The 24429-nt window shown below is 38.1% G+C and overlaps 1 protein-coding gene across 4 annotated transcripts in view; it reads left to right on the forward strand.

The window, feature by feature from the left end:
- LOC149015760 (Tetratricopeptide repeat (TPR)-like superfamily protein) overlaps positions 1 to 24429 on the forward strand; it is a 101551-nt gene that overhangs the window by 36348 nt on the left and 40774 nt on the right. For all 4 annotated transcript variants that reach the window (XM_089155380.1, XM_089155379.1, XM_089155381.1 and 1 more), the window contains 6 exons: positions 637 to 756; positions 844 to 975; positions 1067 to 1164; positions 1253 to 1376; positions 3185 to 3292; positions 19763 to 19904. In XM_089155380.1, the coding sequence (XP_089011506.1) occupies positions 637 to 756; positions 844 to 975; positions 1067 to 1164; positions 1253 to 1376; positions 3185 to 3292; positions 19763 to 19904 (724 nt within the window). The remainder of the gene's footprint in view (positions 1 to 636; positions 757 to 843; positions 976 to 1066; positions 1165 to 1252; positions 1377 to 3184; positions 3293 to 19762; positions 19905 to 24429) is intronic.

Below are 24429 nucleotides of genomic sequence, written 5' to 3' on the forward strand. Positions count from 1 at the left end.
GTATTCAAAAGACCTTAAATAGACTAAATACCAAGTTTCAGCCCAACCGGGACCCTAAAACCCACCAAGATGGGCCACTGAGTTGATGCCAAAATATCTCGACTGAGATCTCTCCATCTCGGTCGAGATCTCGGTTTTTCAGGGTGGGCAAGATCTCGCTCAAGAGTGAGATCTTCCACCATGGTTGTCAATCCTGTTGTGGATCCCCCCCCACCCCCCGGAGTTGTATACAGTTTTCTCATATTATTTTACCAGTCATGTCTCATCTATTAGAAAAATAAGTTCAAACTGATTTCTATTGCTCCTTGGATACCATTCAATCATTTCATGTAAGTGATAGAAGTAATACAGTGAAAGTTGTACCCAGTGCATGAGGCTCCATCTGCTGGAGGGTCCAAAGAGTGTCATAATGTAGACAACCTTACCCCCTTCTTCATGGAGAATCTGTTTCCTGGCTGAAACCTGTGACTGCTGGGCTGCAATTGAGCAACCTTTCTGTTGCACTAATCCCCAGCCTCAGAACACTCATACATATGGAATTGGTTGGCATTGACTGGGTTAATTTTAGTGAATCATATTGCCTTCATGCATCAATATATCTTATGTACGTGTATTAAACTAAAAAAATATGTGCAGAAAATTGGGTCAATTGGTCAGAGAAATGCTACAAGGTGTGGACTTTGGTGGGTTGAAATGCTCAAGGCCAGGGAACAGTATAAAGAAGCTGCTGGTGTCTATTTCCGAATTTCCAACGAGGTAATGCTGGATTCACAAGAAAATTACAAATGAATGAATACGAAGTGAGATGTGATCATAAGTTTCTTACAATATTTTCTCTCTTAGGAACCTTCTTTACATACTGCAGTAATGCTGGAGCAGGCATCTTACTGCTACTTATTTTCCAGTCCTCCAATGTTACGTAAATTTGGGTTTCATCTTGTTCTAGCGGGTAACCGTTACTATTTATCTGACCAGGTATCTGTTATCCTTAATGTCAACTTTTTTTTCTTAGTGCCTATTATGTTGTCAGCAATTTGAAGTGGTTCCTTGCTTGCCATCTCATCAGAGAAAGCATGCAATTCGGACATACAGAAGTGCTCTTTCTGTTTACAAGGGAAACTCATGGAGCTTCATCAAAGATCATGTTCATTTTCATGTTGGCAAGTATGTTGTCTGAACTCCCTAACGATCTATGTTTAGATATAGTACCTCTTCTCCTATTTTAAAACTGTCTGGATCTATCTTTGGTTAGGTGGTATGCTTTCCTTGGGATATTTGATGTTGCAGTCAAGCATATGCTGGAAATTCTGGCATGTAGTCATCAGTCTGTCTTGACACAAGAGTTATTCCTGAGAGACTTTTTTCATATCGTTGAGGTGATAGTTAGCTCTCTTTTATTTGTCTTTTCAGTTATAATTGTAAAAACCACCTATATTGCTTTAAAGTAAATAGAGATACAAGGTTATGCAATAGAGTTCCTTTAATAACAGAGAGTTCAAATTTGAAGATTCATTATGGAGCGAATCTACCAGGTCACTAGAACTGCAGGCCAAATGACATGAATTGACCATTTTAAATAAAATTAAAATCTAGTCAGAATAACAGTCATCTGATAATTTGCGGTTGTCAAGGCGTCACCTAGGCGTCCAAATGCCACCTTGTCGCATAGGCAATGCCTTGATTTCCACCACCTGTTGGATGCCTTGCTTGCCTAGACACTGTGACAACCATGCTAGATATGCCATAACTTTCCCAATTTTTCTACTGGCTAATGATTTGGTCCTGTTGAAGTGCTAACTAAATTCTTAAACTAGATCAAAATCATGCCAAGTGACTAAATAAAATCCCAAATATAGGACCTAAAGTTTAGCTACAGAAACGACCCATATTATGGCTGAGCACCCTTTGTAGCTGTAGATGCTCCTATATAATTACTTTTGTGGTACCAAAAGATATTGTTTCTGAGTTAACAGCTGAACACATATTAGCTCCTAGTTGCCTAGTCGAGCCATCTAGTCATGCTTCACAACGATTCGATTATTCTGTGATGATCATGGCATGATTGTCACATTCATCTAAAAAAACAAGCATTCAAGAATCATAATTATGAAAAATTATTAAAAAAAAAAAACACAAACATAAGTTCATCTCATCAAACCATGGTTGTCAAAGTGCCCGCCTAGGTATTTACTTATTTACTGATTCAATGATTCTTGATGTTGAGTATGGCTTATGCTTCACATTTTGTTGCCGATGAGCATGGGGGTCCAAAATCGCTTTGCCGCCTAGGCGGACGCTTTGACAACCATGGATCATGGTTCTAAAATTTATCTATTCCGGTGTCTTGAGTAGGTCAAGATGACTGAATTTCAGGCTGCAAAAGGCCGGCATGATCAAAATTCCAAAATAACAAAAATTTTGATGAAACAGTGCAGCTTTAAGACCAGAATGAGCGAGGTTGTGCAATGAAATGTGCAAAATTTGAGTTGAAACATTGTATGTTTTGGGTTTTCGATGTTTTGTCTCAAGGAATTTGAACTAATAGAAATTGAAAAATTTGCCAACTTTTTGAACCATGGTGTTGATTGGGAGCCATGTATTAAAGGGAATTCAGGTATTCAATTACTTTTATTTGGGGCTTATTTTTGAACAAAAAGTCAAATTTGCATAATATTATTGTCACTCAAAAGAATATCTTATATCCAATGATATGAAGACCTTGCAATTCTGAGTTGTAATAGCAAATTTATGACCAGTTCAGTAATTACGGTAACCTGTTTTAGGATTCGAATTTAATTAGATTTGTGGTTCTATTTAGAATCTATTGTTTACTTCCTATTTTTAGAAGGGACTAAGAAATCCTATGAGTAGCTATATTCTCATATTTTTCAGGATCCTGCATATGTTAGATATACACTGGGTAATAGCCCTTTTGTTGCCCTCTCCAGTTCAAAAAGGAAAATAAAAAAATTGAAACTGTCTTTCCTGTATTGCACAAAAAACAGCCGTAGAAAAGTGGAAACATGAGGCTGACATTACCTCTCTGTTTTGAGCATAAACCATCTCTCTTGGGTTTATAAATATTTTACTTAATTGATATTGAACCTTTTAATTTTATAAATATTTTCACTATTGAAACAATTCTCCAGATCATTAATAGTTTTTTTTTTTTGTGCTAATTTAGAAAATGGGAAAGACATTTGATGTGTTCAATCTTCAGTTGCCTGTTATTAACATGTCCTCGTTGAAAGTTGTATTTGAAGATCATCGGACTTATTCATCAACTGCAGCCGTAAGTCCAGTGCTTCTGATATTTCTTTTTACTTGAAATATGGGTTGTTGTAATAATTTGGGTGGGTTCTTTATGCAGTTGGCTCATAATCTTGAGCACCAGTGTTCTACCATATGTTTGTCTTTACAGTTTTATATCTAAGAATTATGAATTTCTTTGGGATCTTTTTTTTTCTCTTTCCTTTTTTTGGGGTCTAAAATTCTTTTTGTGCACATCAAGATTCCTTCTAACCGTTGTAATGGCATATTGGTTTTCCAATGGCACTAAACTCTATACCAAGGCAGCTGAAATTTTGGAATCTTCTTTTCAGATTTCGACCTTAAGTTTCGGTGGGTTTTGGGTGCCATTCTGGCCTGGTTTTTGTCCAATTTGAGCTCAATAAACACACTAGCAGTGTTAACTTTGCCTGAAACCTATCCCAAAGTGGTGTTCTTGATCGGCACATGCTTGGTTGTATGTAGGCAAAACTAGAAGTTTGGAACATGAATTTTAAACCAATGTAAATAGAGATATGATGCAAGAGAACACTAAGATCTTCATTTAAATGTTACAAAAAAGACTACGATTAATATTCAATATGCAAATGGTCAAGTACAAGTGTAGAAGTCCATAGTACTGTCATAAAACAATATAAATGTGTAACATAATAATATTTGAATGAATTACAAATTTACAATCACATCACACCTATAGTAGCTTCTGTCTGCGTGATGTAATCCCAGAATTAGGGTTCACTTTAAGGACCCTGTATAGAAGTTGCAGCAGCTAATTGGAAGGTTTAGGGTTTCGGCCAGGGCCGGTAGGTGGTCTAGGGTTGCTGATTTGGTAGTTTGAGGTTACTAATAAGGGTTTATTAAGGTTTAAGATAGATCTGGGAAGTTGGGACATAAATAGATAAGTTTTAGAAAAATCTGGAAATTCAAATATTCTGCAACTTTTTCTCTGAAGAAGATGAGTTACAAAAAACTTTCAGATGATGTTTTAATGCTTAGAAGGGCTGAGTGCTTGGGGAATGTAATCCTCAGCTTGGTGCGACTCTAGAAAAGGGTGCGCAGAAACAAGGGGAGGAAAAGGGGGACTTGCGGACTCTAGGGAATAACTTAGAGCTTAGGGAAAAGTGAGGGAAAGAGGTGGGGGTGATCTGCCATTGGGAAGGGAGAGGTTTCAAGGTCTGAAACTAAGAGAGAGGGCTGGGATGGCTGCGGGCAGAAGGGGGAGTGGAAGGGCTAGGGGAGGGGCTTAATACTTACTTGGTTGATGATGAACTCCAGGAATTTCAGTTGAATGCTGAAAATTGTGAGTGAATGTCTTGAAAGTAGAAGAGACAAAACACCAAGCTAGCTGCAGGTTCTCCTCCTAGGATCCTTAAGACTTTACCAGTCTGTTTTCTCAAAACTCTTTTTCATTCAATGAACTCTTTTAAAAAAAAAAAAAAATTTACACTAGAAAAGCTATTTTTAGCCTGAACAAAAGACTCAGACTCCTACTGGGTTACCCTGATTGCTAGGGCCCCACCACAATGTAGATTGGACTCTGACAAAGTTATCTAATTACTACGCAATCTCAGCCCTTGGATATGTGATCATACTTAAGTTACCTAATTTTAATTAGATAACAAACAAACTAGACCCAAAAGGAAATATAAGTTTCCTAATTTAAGTTATCCTAAAATATGACTTCTTAAAAGGAAACAGTGCTTTACAACTCTATGACTCTCTTCAAAATAGACTAAATTACTGGACTTTGGTCTTCAATATAGCTGATCCAGTGGTAGGAATGACCATTCTACCCTGTGATGGATTCAGCTTCCTTGGCTTACAGTTGGGCTTGGGACCCTTTTTTTTTTTTGGGGGGGGTCCAACCCTAGATACATCACTGTGGTGGCTCCATCCCTTGACCTTGGGAGCTCTGTGAATAGTTACATACTCAGACCATGTCATTGTATGCCTATAGTGGTTTATGTAGTTACACATTACCATCCTGTAGATACTATCATTTGTATGAAACAGCCATCCCATCTTATAGGAAGTATTGTAAGGGAAATAACTCCTATTGGCGACGCTCAGTGTGGGATAGTCATCATTTGCGTCCCTCTTTAGTGGGGGTAGGCAACTGGTACTACTATTGCTACTGGTATTACTGGTGGCCTTAATGGATATCCATAGATGGAGTCCAAAAATGATCCATCTACTCCATCCCCATATCCATATGCAGACATACTGCTCGAGTCAGGAGATGACTCACCATATGCCTCACCATACACACTCGAACTAGTAGATGACTGAGCATATCCTCCACCATACACTCCCTTCTATCCCTTTCCTGGATACTCATGTTTGTATCTAGGCCCATAGGCCCCATATGGTACAGACCCCACACTCTTCCTGCCATAAGGCTCATTGATCCCACCGAGCCTGCTAAGCTTGCCATGTCGGAGTCCCTTTGGCTCGGTGGGTGGAACTGTTTATGAGGCCTTTTGGCTTAACCCCTAGATGTGGAGCCCTTGAACATATGATGAGGTATGCCACCATGTTTCACATCCTAGGTGGCATGTGAAGTGTGACTCCCCGATGTATTTGACCAGGCTTGACTGTGCCTCTCGTACTGGAACTGCCATACGCTCTGGAAGTCCTCTACTGCCACGACCATCATCGTCTTCATCATCTGTAGGCCTCATCATTATCCCCGCCATCCCCATCATCATCATCCTCGTGTTGAGTCTGACTAGGAGCTAGGGTCTCATCCAGATCTTGTGAAGTCTCAAAATTGTCGTCGTGAGGGGCCGTCATCCAATTCTCATCTAGAATACTAGTCCTCTTGTGTGTGTACCCGACCAACCATAAGTGCATCGACGTCAACCCTTGCATAATGAGCAATCTTTGGGTCATGCTTCCCTCCAGGCTGGTCCAACACTGGCTCACACCTACCCCTCACGCAATCAATGAGGGGTTCCTAAACATCTGAGTCCACTTGCATGATATCGGAGAGGTCAATGGGAACCTACATGCTGATGCTCACGGTTTCAATAGTTATACCAGTGATATGGTGGAGATCTCCTGAAAAGTATTTAGTGCCCATTTCGTGCCGCTCTTCATAATCTTTCTTTGGTTGAGCGACATGTATTTCTGTGGTGCTCGTTTTTCCAATTATGAAGCATGGCTAAGCAATCCTATTCTCATTGGGCCTAGCGCCCAGGTGGTTTGGCCAATTGTGGGCCAAGAAATATTGAATGGTGACGTGGGTGGAGGTATCTGAGAAATACAAATAACCTCTCATTTTTTTTCAGATTTGGTGAGCATCTGGAATAATCTCCTTGCTTCCTTTGACCCTCCACTTGTTTCTTTATATGCTTCAACTTCAACCTGAGGTTATAGTGGGACGAACACTAGATCATTTAGGCACTAACTCTCCAATCTGTTCTTGCTCTTAGAGTGGATCAAGTTAAATGTGCTCCAGCTCCTTTCACATCCAGTGGTAGAACAAGTTTGGGAGAGGACCCTGATTGCCAATTTACTGAGTTTCACTGCACTCAAGCCATAGAGAACCCACCACTCAACTGCATTATGACAAAAACATTAAGTGGAGGTTGACTTTTTCTATGAAACTTGAGGACGAGTTTTTTTTCCACCCAAGAGAAGGAGATTTGATGCAAGACAGGCAGCCAGGAACTAATTCGACTAGCATTGAAGCCCACCTCGAAACATGAAGAGGGGAGGCCAAAATACTGCTCAGGTGAGCAGTGTCATGGCCTATTATTTGGCATAGTGGGAAATGGGAATATTTTGTAGAGGATTTGTGGGGCCCAAGATTAGATTACAAGAAGATTTTTCTTGGGGGTTTTTTGGACCTTAGTTTAGTTTCTATTTTAGTTATTTTATGTGACTGAAGTATAAAGCCTACTAGCCTAGTAGTTTCTAATTTTAATAAGATTCTATTGTTACTACTCATAGTAGTAGGATATTAGTTTCTATTTACTATATAGCTTTAGCCAAGTTATAAATAGGCCTTTGCATTGCAATAGAAAGAACGGACTTTTAGCAATAGAGAAGAATGAAGTAAAGCTTGAGCTTTGTGTGACCCCCCCCCCTTCTCTTCTTTTCCCTTCTTCTTGTGAGTGTCTTTCTCCCTCTTCCCCTCTTTAAGACTGATTCTTCTAAGATTTTATGTATTTTCCCATAAAATTTGACCTAATGGTACTTCATGGTTCATGCACATTCACTTAGATTACAAAAGGTTGATGATGAAAAATGTGCAGTTGCAATGGGCCACTTGTCCTAGTCTTGTGCATGGTCTCTAATGCTCGATCTTTGTCAATCTTGAGCATTTGGAGCATGTTGGTACGGTGAAAATCTTCTATGGTGTTAGATGCCTCATTTTGGGTCTTGCGCACCATTCGAATAGTGTAGTATGGTGCATGCTCATTGCTCTCTGGATATACCTGCACATACAGACTCTCATGTATTGGTTTCATATGATTATCTTAACACAAGAGTAACTTGTTAGCGCCTTCTGATATGTCTTTGCGATCATCAAAATTTAAGAGGGCAATCGGGTCATATTCCTAACACTTCCCAATAAGCTCCTTGTAGGCCATTACCTGTCGCATGAGTATATTAGCAAAGTCTCCGCCCTATGTCCTATGCACATGAGGAAGATGTTCTATTCTCTTCCATATCCGGTTGTCAAGTGGTGCTTTCACCATCAACCTGGGACCCTTTACCTTTACCTCAGCCCTCCTGTTTTGTTACCTTTCAACCCTACTTTATTTTGGCCCTTTGCCTTCTTAAGTTGGATTTTCTTGGTCCAACCCACTTTAACAAACCTAAATCTCCTGCGAAAGGGGGCCTCCTGCTACACTTCATTCCTCCTTGCAGCAGATTCTCTTAAGTAGCCCGTTATTACGAAGGTTTGAAAACTTGTTCAGTTACAGTTTTTCGACCAGGTCAAGACACTGAAATTTCGAGCGGAAATTTCGGCGTTGAACAAGATTATGCTGGGTTTTGGTGTGGGTTTTGAGGTTGATTGGCTTGGTTTTTGGTGGACAACCTATTTTATGGCCAATAAACATATTCCCAAGATTATCTTAAACTATGGTAGAACAAAAATTGATCTTCTTGATTCGCGCATGCTGGGTTGTGTGCAGCCAAATTGGATGTTGTATTTTCACAAATCTAAATATGGTTGAAGTGTAAATTGACACAATAAATGAGAAGCAATTTCAGTTTATAATCATGAAAATATTGAAATTAAATTAAAATGTGCATGATAAACACATAAGACATACGTAGAGCTTCCTAGAGGCTGTCAAATCTCAATTACAATTTATAAATTATAGAATACCAACTGATAAGTCATAACTCATAGCAAATACAAAACCAAAAAAAATACTCAAAAACTGAGGCTACTTGAAGTTGTTTTGATGGCCTTGCTCAATGTCCGTTAGACCTGATTGTTTTGATGGCCTTGCTCAATGTCCGTTAGACCTGATTTGCATTGCGCTTTGGTTCCACCACACCACCTCTGTGTATGTGGCATCATCAGCATACTGAAGGTAACCCATTGGTGTCAAGCACGTCTTTGCTGGCAAGGATCTTGAGTTTCCTCGGTTTGAGCAAGAAAAGAGTCAAGATAATTGGAATCCACAAATGGAACCAAAATGGGGAGCTTCTTGGCTTGGGTGAAATTTCGACGATTTATGCACATACTATGTCAAAATTACAAAGAGTCACCTGAAAATATTGAAATTTCATTGAGACTTGGTCAAAATTTCTGAAATTTCACCGAAATACTGAAATTTCAGCCAACTAACTTAACTTTATTTTGCAATTATATCTTGTTTTGGTGATCTCAAGATTTTATACCATAGTTTTTACTCGTCTCCTTGTGAGTGAGAAAAAGAACCAGGGGAGATTTAATAGAGAAGAAGAAACGAGTACGAAACCTGAGAAGACTCAGAGCTGTGGTAGGGGAAGAACAATCATGAGAAGGAAAGAAGAGGAGAAAGAAAAGGGGGGCTGCAAGTGTACAAAGCTCAAGCTTCAATTTGTTTTTTCTGTCCTATCCTCAATACAAGTGCTTAAATAAAAAAGTGGCATACTCAATAAGAAGACAACTATAGTGGGACTCTTGCAATTTAAAACTAACTAAAACTGATCCTGAATAGCCTACCCAAATTAAAAATCTGATTGCATAATTAGCCCGATAAATAATTAATAAAATCCTGCATTATCTTTAATTCCCCAAGCAAAGCAGCATCTCCAATTTCATCTCATTGCAAACTGGACTTGTGGCTCACCAAATAGGATGACTAATCTCTTAGGTTTTATTTGCATTACTGTAGTGTGAATGGTAACATATTGGGCTTTCCTCTCTTAAAAAGCTTGTTCTCACATTTAAAAAGAAACCTGTTTCACTTGACTAGGAACACAAAAGTAGGATTTGATGGGTTCTTGCAGCATTTTTTTGGTCACTATCACTAAGAAAAGAAATTAGGGGAAATGAAGAGGAAGGGAAGGATATAACAGATAAAAGATCTTAGAGGAGAACAAAACCAGGGAAGGAAGACGAGAAGGTTGAAGAGTTCCTGAGAGAGAGAGATTTACCTAGACTTGCACTGTGGGACCAATTAATGGAGGACAGAATAGAGAAGAAGAAAAAAAGAACGAAACCTGAGCAGACTCGGAGTTGTAGCAGGGGAAGAAGTAATTGGTTGTGCTGCATGAGTCAGTACTATGTGTTGGGAATAAATATTATTAAGTTCTTCACCAATGCACAAATTGATTGTGCTGCATGAGTCAGTACTATGTGTTAGGAATAAATATTATTAAGTTCTTCACCAATGCACACACTTATCTGTGCTCACATTTGTACCCTGCCCCCAATATGACTATGTATACCAAATGTGAGTCACCATATGAAAAGGGCTGTCCAACATAAACTGTAGTCATGGTTATCAATTTAGTATAACACATATGCCCACTTTGCTCACGATAATATGGTGATGAATATGAATGAATTCATTCAGAATGTTTAATTACACAACCAGGCCTAAACATGCTCTAGTTGATGAGATTGACACATACATCCAACAATATGTACTCATCCCTTGTTGGAAATATATGATGACTGGTCTTGCGCTGCCATCTGTCATTTAGTAGTTCTTGATTCAACAACATTAGCATTCCTTGTAGCCTTTATTTCAGTGCTGTCGAGCACCATTGAGGCGAAGGTTACCTTTTGTTCTGGTGCCACTTTGTGGGGCATCGCCGTAAAGTCTACCTTGGTTGTTCTACCATGCCCAAACACATAGCTGATCCAGCCTTAAAAGAACTAAGGGCCACCAAACAGGGTCTGGTTAAGAACCAGCTCAAATTGGGGGAAATAGGATAGGGTTATCAAGAATCAAGATTCTGATGGTGTGATGAGGCTGTAACTTTTATTAGTTGTTGGATTAGGTGTAGGATGTATGTGAACCAAATTTTGGAGGGTGATGATTGGTTACATTGGACAGAGTCCAAAACAGAAATTTGGGGTTCTTGGGAAATTCAAAAATTTTAAAGATGGCTGGATCTAATGTTTGGGAGATCTGATGCAGATGAGTTTTGGATTGATCATTGAGCTATTGGGGGTGGTGGTTATGTGGTATAATGATGGAGGTTTTTAATGGTTGTATTTTGGTCTGTGACTCTCTGCAGAAAAAGCCATAAATTATACCTTACTCCTGTCTTCTTTTTAAATATTTTGGATAAGAATCTTGTGTCTTCTAGAAGATTCTAAACTGTGGTTGCAGTATGGCAGCAAGTAATTTATGTCTGAAAATTGAAGAATACCTTGAAAGAGGAGGGTCTTTAAACTAATCAGAGTCCAAGACAGAAATTTGGGGTTCTTGGGAAATTCAAAAAATTTAATGATGGCTGGATCTAATGTTTGGGAGATCTGATGCAGATGAATTTTGGATTGATCATTGAGCTATTGGGGGTGGTGGTTATGTGGTATAAAGATGGAGGTTTTTAATGGTTGTATTTTGGTCTGTGGCTCTCTGCAGAAAAAGCCATAAATTATACCTTACTCCTGTCTTCTTTTTAAATATTTTGGATAAGAATCTTGTGTCTTCTAGAAGATTCTAAACTGTGGTTGCAGTCTTTAATGGCAGCAAGTAATTTGTGTCTGAAAATTGAAGAATACCTTGAAAGAGGAGGATCTTTAAACTAATTGAAGGAGAAGCTTGATTAGAACCTTCCTTGTTTCTCACTGACACGGAGTCGACTGATTCCACAATCCCAATGGCAGCTTGGACTTTATACACCAAGAATTAATCAACCTAGACTTGAGGAACTTTGCAGCTTCAATTCAATGCTAAGTAGAAACTCTTCCTTTATGGGAGAAGAACTGAAGACGGCAGTGGCAGCTTGCAAAGCAATTTCAGTTAAGCGGAATCCGAATTTATTTTTACACGATTCTTTTTGAGGTTGTAAGGCTAAAAACTCAGTTACACTTCCACAATAAGAAAAAGTAACCCCTAAAACTCACTAACAGACTATTGCATTTGAAATGGAATCAAACTACCAAGATTTGCTAACAGGCAACACTTGTTAAGCTATAACTTACCTAATCTGTGGAAGACTAAAACATATCATCACTCTCCTACAAAAATTGTGGCATAGTGTGAGGTTCCTACCTGAAAGAGCTAGGGGCACGCCTAAAATCATGAGTGGAATCTTGCCAAATTTCACCAAGATTTCCTTATATTTCAGTGGTTTCAACCCCATCGAGATTTGGGGTCGAAATAAAAGATCCACACATTCAATGGGAATCTCGTGATATTTTGAGCTTTCGGTCCTGTTTCAAGATTTTGGAAATTTTGAAGGGGCCAAAGTGAAAAATAAGCTTATCTTAACCAAGTCTTGAGATTTCGATCGACACTCAGTTTCCAGCTGGTTTCGACATCGTTTCCCATAAAACCCGTTTTCAGCATTTTGAGCATGGAATGCTTCAAATCAAGGGGAAACTCTATGAAGCGCTGGCAAATTTCTGATGTGCTGGATTGAAGCTCCCAAGTCCCAACACCAGGACTGAATTGTCTTCAGCTCATTTATTGATGAGATGTTCTCCTACGCTGCACTCTAGCCGCCATACCATACCTGGCGACACCATGTGATTATTTGACAATCAGAGGGCAATGCATTGAGTCTGACAGACTTAAGTGGGATTGAGTGAGGCCGACATAGCAGCTTCTATTAGTCTATATTATAGAAGAATTTCTTTGGCTTTGTATTTCTTATTCTTTCCCAATTCACACATGAGCTTTATTCGATCTTTGACTACTGATGATGTGTGTATTTGTGTGTTTTAGTTATGTGTTATGCACATTTTAATGTAAGTTTGATGTTCTACTTGATTATCAATTGAAATTGCTTTTCATTTATGTCAATTTATTCTTCAAGCATGTTTAGATATGCGAAAACACAAATTCAGTTTTGTCCGCATACAACCAAGCATATATCCAAAAGACCTTTTGTGTTGTTTTTCAGTCAAACTAGCCTTTGATACGTATTTGTAGGCCTTACAATAGGTTATCCAAGAAGAACTAGAACCCAAAAATGCAAAAACCCTCTGAACTTAACCACTGAAACCTGGCAGATTTTGTACCAGGTTTCAGATTTCAGCCAAAACCTCAAGATTTCATCTCCCTGAATCCTCAAGAAGAGACAGGATTTAGAACATTGTGTAAAATAACTTCAGGGAAACTGGTGAGAAAGGATATGCAAGGCTCAGGCCTTGTATCTAGTATGGCTTCATATAGAGCTGATTGTAAAGCAGGATCCATCAGGCTGACCCCATCTAGTTGGGATAAGCCTTGCAGCCAATAGAAGAACAGAGAAGGAGAAAAGAGAAGAATGAAGGAGAAGAAGAGTTTAGAGGAACCACACAGGTCTGTGATTCTAGCAAGAGGCACTAGAACCACTTTAACTCTTTATTTATAGCTTTAACCCTACAACTTGAGAGACAAGGGGCTTGTCCTCCAAAAAAGAAATAAGAAATTACAATTTGTGGACAACAAATATTAGCATTCTAACTCCTAAGATTTGTCCAAAATAGAAACTACAGAAAAAGAAAGTTTTAGAATTGGTAACTAAGAGAAAAATAGAAAGTAAGACTTCCAAAACTCCCAAACCTTGTTCACCAGGGCTCCTACGCCAAAAATTGAAAGTATGCACGTATCTCAAAGAGAAAAGATCCTCAAAAGAAGCTTGCACACCAAGGCATAGTGCCTCTCTGCGCATTCTTCAACACTCCCTGTCAAGCTGGTGCATACAAGTCTCTCATCTGATGCTCAACTTGCAACAAATAGTCTGAAAACTTTGCTTGAACAAAGCTTTATTGAACAAATCCACTAGCTGGTCGGTTAAACTCACAAAGGGAGTCTCAATAATTTTCTTCTTGATTGCATCATGAACAAAGTGACAATCAACCTCTTTATGCTTTGTCCTCTAATGGAACACTAAATTATTGGAAATATAGGTAGCAAAACATAATTATCACAAAACATTTTCATAGGCGCAGAAATAGAGAATCCCATTCTCTCCACAGGGAGCGAAGCCACATCAACTCAGCAGCCGTGTGAGCCATGGCTCTATACTTTGCTTCAGCACTAAATCGAGCAACAGTAGACCACTTCTTACTCCAAGTTACAAGATTTCCACCAAGAAGAGTGCAATAACCTGTTATAGACAGATGGTCACCTGCAAACCCTGCCCAATTAGCATAAAAAAAGCCACCAAATCCATACTCTTTTTTGGCCAACAAATCAGTCCCTTCCCAAGCACACTCATGAGATACTGAATTACTCCTTTCGCAGCATCCCAATGGGCCTTCTTAGGAGATTGCATAAACTTGCTTAACACAACAACACAATATGAAATATCAAAACGAGTAATGGTGAGATAAATAAGCTTCCCAATAAGACTCCTGTAACGATAGACATCCTCTAGCAAGTCACCATCGTTCACTCCTAATTTCAACTGGGGGTCCATGGGAATATCTGTAGGTTTAGATGCAAGCATACTAGTATCTGTCAAAAGATCTAATATATACTTTCTTTGTGGCAAACTAACTCCTCGTTTACTATGAACTACCTCAATTCCCAAGAAATACTTTAGATCACCCAAGTCTTTGGTCTGGAAAGACTTCAATAAGTATACCTTGACTGTATGGATAGCCCTAATGCCTGAAAGAACAATATCATCAATATAAACTGCTATAATGACAACACCACCATCCTGTTGTCTAACAAATATAGAGTGATCAGAATAACATTGAATAAAGCCAGAGGAATCCAATCTTGCTAAATTTCTCAAACCAAACCCGTGGAGATTGTTTGAGCCCATAGATAGCTTTATAAAGCCTACAAACATGAGTACTGTCTTCCCCTTGAGCAACATAACTTGGAGATTGCTCCGTATAAACCTCTTCGTTGAGGTCACCATACAAGAAGGCATTCTTTATGTCAAGTAGAAATAGAGGCCAATCATAATTAATAGCTAAAGAAATCAAAACACGAACAAAATTAAGTCTAGCCATATGAGAGAGAGTCACAAAATAGTCCACATTGTATGTTTGTGTATAGTCCTTAACTACCAAGTGAGCCTTAAGCCGTTCAACCGTACCATTAAAAAGATTTTTAATAGTATACACCCACCAACAACGGACCACATCATTTTCAGGAGGCAAGTCTACCAAAGACTGCATGACGAGATTGTAAAGTGTCCATTTCCACCTCCATGGCAGCTTTCCAGCCAGGTTTTTTAAGGGCCTCATTATGATGAGTTGGAATATGAATAACATATAGAGAAAGGGCAAGACAACGAAAGTTTGGAGGTGAATGTGAAACAAACACAGAATGAGTAACAGGATAAACAATGTTAGAACATAAAGTGCAAGTACGGATACCTTTTCTCAAAGCATTCGGTAAGTCATCTGAAACAGGAATTGGATCTCCACTAGAAGAATCCGCTGGTGGAGAGGGAACTTCCGTAGGACCAGCATCAACCTCCACTAAAGGACAGCTGCCAGTATCAACATGAGGAACTATACTATCCACAATACGCTTCACTAACTTACGTCTGTGTTGATAAGCTTGTAGAGGGACTCTATCGTTCGAAGGAACAAGAGAGGGAATGGGAGGAGCATCATTCAAGACATGATTTCATTAGATAGAAATGAACTAGTGTGATATCGGGTGTCCTTGAGAAAGGTCACATCTGCACTTACAAAGTGTTTCCAATGAATAGAGTCATAACACTGAAAACCTTTATGGGTACAAGAGTACCCAAGGAAAATACATTTGATAGATCCAGGAGAAAGTTTATCCACAATATGTGCTATGTGAACAAAACAAAAACAACCAAAAATTTTGGGTGGAACTAAGAAAGGTTCTCTATTTGGAAAAACAATTGAAAATGCTAATTTGTCAAAAAGTAATTCGGTTAATTTAAATGACCAGTAGTTAAAACAACATCACACCAATAATTCTTAGGAACATTAATCTGAATTAATAAAGCATGTACAACCTCCAAGAGGTGGTGATTCTTGCATTCAAACACTCTATTTTGTTGGGGACTAAATGAACCACTAGTTTGATGAATCATTCCAATAGAGTCACAAAAATTTGATATCTCATCTCTAAGGGCCTTTTTGGTTACATGAATCTAGAAGATTTCAAATCTATGGATTCATGAATCTGAGAATTATACCCGTTTGGTTGTAAAAATCTCTAGATTCATGAAATCTAGAGATTCACCTTCTTACACTAAAAACATGAATCTGTAGATTTATGGGTAAGGGGTGAAATCCAGAGATTTCAAAAAAGCTATACATTTGCACATTCACAAAAATCACGTCGATCAAATAGTTTTTAAGGATGAATCCACATATTTCATTCCACAACCAAACATCTAATTTTATAAATTATAACTCCATAGATTTGAAATCTATAGATTTGAAATCTCTAGATATTTGAAATCTCCAGACTCATGTAACCAAACAGGCCCTAAAGCATTATCAGATCTAAAAACTTTAATAGGAATGGAAAATTGTGTCTTCTTTTCATGAATAAAATTTTTAAATAGAGGCAAGAACTCAATTCGATCCTTTAAAAGATACAACCATGTAAGACGTGAAAAATCGTCCACAAAAGTAACAAAATACAAATACCCATGCCGATTACTAACTCTACAAGGACCTCAAATATCTGAATGTATTTAAAGAAAACAAAGACTCACTATGAAGGACAGAACGTGGAGGATAGGTGGCACGGTGATGCTTCCCCAACTCGCACGCTTCACAATTTAATCTAGACAGATTTCAAAGAAGGAAACAAAATCTTTAATCTAGCTAAGTAAAGATGTCCTAAATGACAGTGCCACTGGAGGGCATTTACATCATCATCAGAAAGAGCCACAGTAGGGGCAATATAGTCTAGATAGTAGTGACCGTTCCTTTCACACCCTCCACTAGTCGTCTTCCTTGTTTGAAGGTCCTGGAAAACACAAGAATTAGGAGTAAAGGTTATGAAGCAATTCAAGCTTTAGTTAAGTGCCTAATAGATATAACAAATTAAAAGGAAAACTAGCAACATGAAGTACGAAAGACAAAGTAAGGGAAGGTGTAGGGGAAACTCTTCCAAAGCCTAGAATAGGTGTGGAAGTACCATTAGCTATGACAACATAATTATTAGTAGTGGATTTAGAAAAGGAACTAAAAAGTGATGACTTAGCAATCATATGGGAAGAAGCCCCTAAATCAATGATCTAAGGGGTGTATGTAGACGTGAGAAGGGTTGTGTTACTTGCATGAGAGAGAGTGGCAGCAGAAGTACTAGTGGATGTGGAAACAGTTGTCTTAATATTTTGTAGATGGCAAAGGATTTGGCTTACATCATCTCAAAGAGTCTTAGACAAGTCCCCTAAAGAAGATCCAAAACTACTATTATTATTTGCTACCGTATACCATCATCAAATACAATATGATTGGCAAGTTGCTTGGCCCACTCTGGCTTACCATGTTTGGCCCAACAAGCTTCAACCACATGCCTATTTTTACCACAATGAGTACAAAGCCTAGATGCCTTATCAGACTGCTGAGCACCATAGTTTCCAGGAGGTTGACTAACTTTCCCTGAACCACGACCACCTCCTCTTCCATGAGATGTAGTAAAGGCAATACTCTCTCCTTTAGAGCTACTTCTAGTCTTCCAGAAGAACCATCTTCAGGCAAGGCAATTCGTTGAAGTCTAGAATATGCTTTACTAAGGTTGGGGACATGTGTACTAGCAAGAAGATGTCCTTTCACAGATTTCAGTTTAGGGTTCAGTCCTGGAAGAAACTAAGGTACAAAAAATTCATTCCGTTGTGCCTTAAGTTTCTCTCTGTCCGTAGTGAGAGGTTGAAAAAATTTCATCTCCTCTATTGATGCCTTTAAAAGAGTTGTAATAATTTTGTAGAGACTTGTCAACTTGCTGAAATTGAAATAACTTTTCATAGATACTATAAATCCAAGTCATATTTTTGGCTTGAGAATATGTTTCTTGCAAATCATCCCATACTCCCTTGGCAGTCTTGTGAAACATAACATTGGCTACAATATTAGGTTCCATGCTATTCCACATCCAAATTTTGATGATTGCATCATTTTTTTTAGTCCAACTAGGATATGATTTGTCAGTCTCAGCTGGAGGTTTCGACTCAATGAATTTAAGTTTGCCTTTTGTTAGTATTTAAACACGAACGGCTTATGACCAATGCAAATAATTAGAACCACCTTTGAGTTTGATAGAGGTAATCTGAACAGGATCAATTTGTAATCTTTTGGATTCGGGAGTACTTGTAGTTGAATCACCTGTAGTTGAAGACATAACTTATAGTAGATATCATATTCAGTAAAGTAAGTTCGGACCAATATCCCAAAACTAGAGGTCAAATGAACAGCAAAAAAAAAAAAAAAAAAAAAAAAAATTGTAAACAGTAGCCGAATGGAGAGAGAATTGTTTTTCTTCTGCAAAGTGCAGAATTAGAAACTGACTAAGAGAGGTAGAAAAACGGAATATGATCTATGTTTTGGGACCTTTAAAAGTAAGGTAATAGGTAGAACAGATCAGTTCATATAATTTCCTGACCTAACCAAACACTAGGTACAGCATTAGGTGGCTGTGCACCAAGGAAAACTTAATACATATGTGAACTTCAGAAGAAGGAATGATACTACATTATTTTGAGTCAATAAAGCTCTGATGCTGTGTTAGAAAATAAACTATAATAAGCCAAAAATGCAGCAACAAGAAGAACATAGAAGAAGGAAGGAGAAAAAGAGAGAAGAGGAATTGAGAGGAGAACCACACAAGTCTGTGATTCTAGCAAGAGGCACTAGAACCACAGGAACTCTTGATTTATAGCTTTAACTCTACAACTTGAGAGACAAGGAGCTTGTCCTCCAAAAAAGGAAATAAGAAATTACAATTTGTGAACAGAAAATACTAGCATTCTAACTCCTAAGATTTGTCCAAAATAGAAACTACAGAAAAAGAAAGTTTTAGAATTAGTAACTAAGAGAAAAATATAAAGTAAGACTTTTAAAACTCCCAAACCTTGTTCACCAAGGTTCCTACACCAAAAATTGAGAGTAATGCACGTATCTAAAACAGGAAATATCCTCAAAAGAGGTCTATTGCAAAACCCATGGGATCTTACAGCCCAACCTAGGCTGTATCCTAAGATGAGAAGTCAATTTGGGTTATGATTCTGCGTCACAAATTTGTATGATCTCCCGTATACAAAAGGTACAAGTTATCCAACTCCTCAGCATTTTTACCCTCCCATCTAGGCTCTTGAATGCAGGCAATAGTGATCCTTCTCCTCATTGTGTCTATCAAGTCTAGCTACTTACCTGTTAGTGTCCTGGTCCCTGTTGTGAGATCTGCTTAATGTCACAGTGATTAACGTCCCTGTTAAAATATATGCAGAATGGCCGTGCTATATTTGAGGATAATTTTATGCAAGTATTTGTTAAACTACAAAATAATTATGACATATATGAAGCGTTAGTTTATATGGCCAATTGTTTTGGTTATATCACTCCAGGATTTCAAGGTTTCAGTGATGGGATTTCAGCTTATCTTCTAGGCTCCTTTTGGATTTGTCCTATGTATAGTTAACTTACCCTGTTTTCTATTGCTCTCCATATGTTTACCCTTTTCTGTATGACTTGATAAATGAACCTTAGAATCTGATATCTCGGCTACGTGGCAACATGATCAATTAAAGTTACATTTCAGACTTTGGAATCAATACAAAGATGAAATCATCCAGAAAGAGTGGAGACGCAGTAATTCAAAATTGTGCAGCTGGCATTAGTCTGATCAATTTAGAGATAAGCTCTCATTGGTTGCTGATGTTTTTTCTTTACTTTATAATCCAGGTTAACGTCAGAGAAAGCGTGTGGCAGTCTTTGGAAGAAGATATGGCCCCTTCGTTACCTATTTCCAGGACAAATTGGCTGGACTCACAGCCGAAGTATTCTTCAAGAAAATATAAAGATTCTAGTGTTTGTGTAGTGGGAGGTATGTTTCAGTGACATTTGATTTATTGATTGCCTAATGGAATTCATAGTTGTGTTATCCTTTCATCCAAGTTCACATTCCGTTATCAGTCTTTCATTATATTATGATTCCCCGATTGAAACTTGGGAACTGTTGGATAGTCGCAATAAGACTGGATCTGTTCATTTCTACATTCTGCCAAGGTTCAAAAGCTTGTCTGCCAGGATTTAACATCAGAAGGGGCTGAATAATGATTACAAAAATTCTACCACTAATTTTGTGTATATATATATATACACACACACACACACACATATTCAGGTATTAATTCAAAATCTGTACAAGTGAAAATCCACAAAAATGCAATGACCTTTCAACCCAATGTCTTCATTGTTAAAAATTCTCCAATTGGGGTGGAGGGCAAGTGCTGATATTTCATACATGGAAAGAGAGCCAGGGATCTCTCAAGGAAAAAAAAAAGGGGGGGGGTGCACGACCCCCCTGGCCCTTGGGAAGCTCCACCCCTGACTACCTGCCATGCTTGACTGGGTCAAGATTCTTGACATCCGAGGTTTGAGATGATCCTTCATTGCACTCTTGGCAATAAAGGGCCGATCTCTATTGGTGAACATGTAATGTGACAGTCTGATATTTTGAACTGTGTGATCGTGTGAGACATTATTAACAAGTAAATTAGGCACTAATTGAAAAGTAAACATTAACTAAACACTTGGAATTTTATACTACAACCCAAATCATCAATTAAAGTACAAACTCGTTTGGAAGACTTTTAAGTCAATATTATATATTGTCAGACTTTCAGGTCTCAAGTTTCAACTATGGATTGAAGTACCAACCACCAATTACCAACATACTTCCAGATTGAGTGAACAGTCTTGTAATCCTATAACATTGAGTGAAAATCAGGTCAATAACTAAGTTAACAGGCTCACAACACTATCTTTTAACGTAGATTGAAAATCAGGCCAATCATGCTATCATTCTATTATGAAAACATGAACTGAAGAGTCATGACTACTTTTTCATTGCCTGAAATATCATCGGATAACTATTATAATTCCATAGATCTCCTTTGACTACTCCGCTTCCTAAAAATTTCTAGTATCTCCCACTTGTCACTTCTCAATATATAAGTTTAACATAGTACATGATTATAGAAAATATTAAATCTATCCCAGTACATGATTATAGAAAATATTAAATACATCCCTCTCCCTACTCTATATATTAATTACGAATAAAGAAACTAATCGAAGAACCAGCAGACAGCTGTTGGTATATCTAATTCACTCTTTTTATTTGGATTAGAATCTCACCCAGTTCAAAATTTTCAATCAGGCAGTATATCTCAAGTTTCTCTAGCCTTAGACAACAATAGTCTCAGCATATTAGTAATTATTAGTTTTAGTAATTTTAGATTTGAAAACATCGCAAACATGTGCCTTTGCATGTGCAACTTTATTAATAAATGAAAGAAAGATTGATTATTCCCTTTACTAAAGCAAAACAAGTTTTTCGAGGCGTTTTGTTGAAATTTTGAGCTGGGGACTCAAATTATGGCTTTTTGTACAAGGTATGTGTTCAATTTCTTGATATCTTGTTCAGATCTTGAAATATCAAGATGCATACTAGATATTGCAATTCGAAAACTCATATGGTAGCTTATCTTGATAGGGAATGTGACCAAGAAAACCCCTCATAGGTCTTAACGAAACCTACCTAACCCTACGCTATTGATCCTACTTTTATTTCTGGACAAGTTCCAGGCAGCTTGGTCCTCTTTTGATTGAGACTACATCATTCCCTAGAGAGCTTTGTGCCTACGAAGTTATATTACTTTAGTTGACAGGAACATAGGTAATAGAAAGGTATAAATTATCGGTGTGTATCATGTCATATCGGCCGATATGTATGTAGAATTTGTTTTCTCCATATCGTCTCTCATGTTTCTCAGTGTTATCGGCAGATACATGCTGAAATGATATGATACCCGGATGTCTCTTTTTTAGATTTACAAAAAGCTTTGTAGAGTTTTATCGATCTGGTGGTCTCCGGAAGGTAGAGCAGGGGCTATGAACTCCATTAAACATTCAGCTGCCATAGCATGCCAACATACTACAACTGAGCAACTCATTTGAGAAAAATTAAGGAAAACAGAAACAGCTTGGATCACGCAAGAGACGCTTTTAGCTTTTTCTTGTTCATTTACTGTCTCGATCAATTGATCGAGTCTGAGAGTACAAGTTAAAATCAAGTCCTGTTTTGGGTTCTTTTTATGTTAACCTGTGTGGAGTTCTTCATTCCCTCCCTCTTGTTTTCTCTTCCACCTAACCCTGCAACCACCAAAAGTGATGGGTTGAGGGACAGTTCATCAATCACCCTCACCTCCTCTCTGTTGAGTCTGTTCCTTCTCAAATTTCAGGTTTTCACTCTTCCTCTGTTGTGAGACATTGACTCAATTCCAAATCTGGTTCTGCGACTTACAGCATACTTTGTCCAGCAATCGATAATCTCATTTGGAGATACGAGTCCTGGGTGTTGATCCGTGGGTTCCCATAATACCCCCCTGCATAACATGCGCGTAGGTTTTGGAGTCAATTGAGTGTATAATTACTCTAGTTTTCTCAGTTGCAACCTACTCAGCATTGGTTGTCTTTGTTGGTACATAGAAGGTCTGCTTGTGTTGTTTTTAAACAGCACTCACATTCTTTTACCAAAATAACCTCACTTACTTCCTTCACTCTCTTTTGTCCAGATTCTGGACACCCTAACGAGTTCGTATCTGAATAGTAAATTTGCATGTTCTTTTAACTCTTCAAGCGTAGCCATATTTTCAATGTTTATTTTATCATTTGGCTAACTCAATTTTGTATTAAAACTTGGCACATGAACATGAACATTGGATCTACCTGTCAAAAATGTAGACCCCATCTGAGTGCCACATTGGGCTGCTTGGATAAACCTATGGTCTAAGCTGTTCAGTGAAAGTTTTCTCTGAAAAGCGTCATGTAAATTTTTCTGAAGTGTAGAAAGTTAAAACAATCTATTGATTTTTGTTAAAATTAGATAATTTCTTTTTGCATCTTGATCATTTCCATTCTATTTTGCGTTCAACGATACATACCTTCGATACAATATGAAATGAAACAAGACATCCCTTAAAATCACCTGACCGATTAGTGATGCATGATACTTTAAACTTTGGGTTATAATGGTTGAACGGGGCTGTAACTTGGAGGGAACTTGTGTAATATGGTAGAGAGGTATGATCCATAATTTTTGAGACAGGTCTGATGGCCCAACAGATAAGAGTACAAAGGCAACTAATTCAGCATTCATTCATTAGTGGTTTTCCAGAATTAGGGAACCCCTTTTTGGTTTGTTTGCTCCAACAGAAACTTTACACTGTTCTGGCTGAAACCTTATAGAAGATCTAATTTTTCTTAACTGCAATTCATCTAATGATCCTCAACTGGAGGCACTGGCCCTAATTCAATTGTGGTTGCATCAAACTGACTCATTTGGACATTCTTAACTGCATCACTATTCTTCTCACAGTGGGGGTAATACCGTGTTAAATTGGCTTTTGTTTTTTCTTTTTGGTGGGGGTGGGGGGGTGGGGGTGGGGGGGGTGGGTGTGAGGCCTTAAAGCTAATTACAAAAGGCTTATTGAACATAGGAATAGTAATTAAAAAAGAAATTAAAGCAAAAGCTCCTTTGAGAAATTGTGGGAGATGTGGTAATCACTAATTATCTCTACTACATCATAGTCAGTTTGGCTTGTCTCTTGAACCAGATTGAACAATGATTAAACGAACTAAGTAAAATGCTTCAAAAAACTATGTATAGAACTAATTACCATACTTACGCTTGGTACCTTTATTTTAGGCCCATAAGAGTGGCCCGTTTCAATATTGACCCATGGAATAAAAGTGCAAAGGTATATATATCCCTGTTCTAGACTTACTCCTAAGATTGAAGCCGAATTTGATGGTGGATCTGGGCAACTATAGGATGTATTAACCTTGTCTGCTTTGTCACTGAGAAACTGAGATGGAGGGAAATCAGAGATGTATGCTTATTTTACTCTTCCCTAGGATGTACTGGATTTGCTTCATTAACCCATTTGTCAGAACTGCCTTTAGATTACTCCTGGTGTTGGAGAGTGCCTTGATGCAAGGAGACACCACCAAGGCCACCTAGGCATAACTTATGCTTTCACATGAAATAATTGGTAGAAGTCAGTCAGGTTGTAGGAAAAAATTGAGAGCTGATGGATATTTGGGTTGTAGTCTTTGAATATGAAGAACAAAATACCAGGAATTCCACCAAGAACAGGTAGTAAAGTGATATTATGTAACCTCAAACTTAGGTTTAGATTATCAGGATCTTCTAATTATGGAACCAGCACTACATTAGAGTTTTTAGGGTAAATTGGGGTTTCTTGAGGTTTCAGCTAGGGTTTCAAAGGGGGATTGGCAGCTGATTCTGTAGGTTTAGGTGCTGTTCATGGTAATCTGTAAGC

Source organism: Hakea prostrata, chromosome 5 (genome assembly GCF_041222555.1).
Source record: "Hakea prostrata isolate BN-2017 chromosome 5, UWA_Hpros_2, whole genome shotgun sequence".
NCBI classification, from domain to species: domain Eukaryota; kingdom Viridiplantae; phylum Streptophyta; class Magnoliopsida; order Proteales; family Proteaceae; genus Hakea; species Hakea prostrata.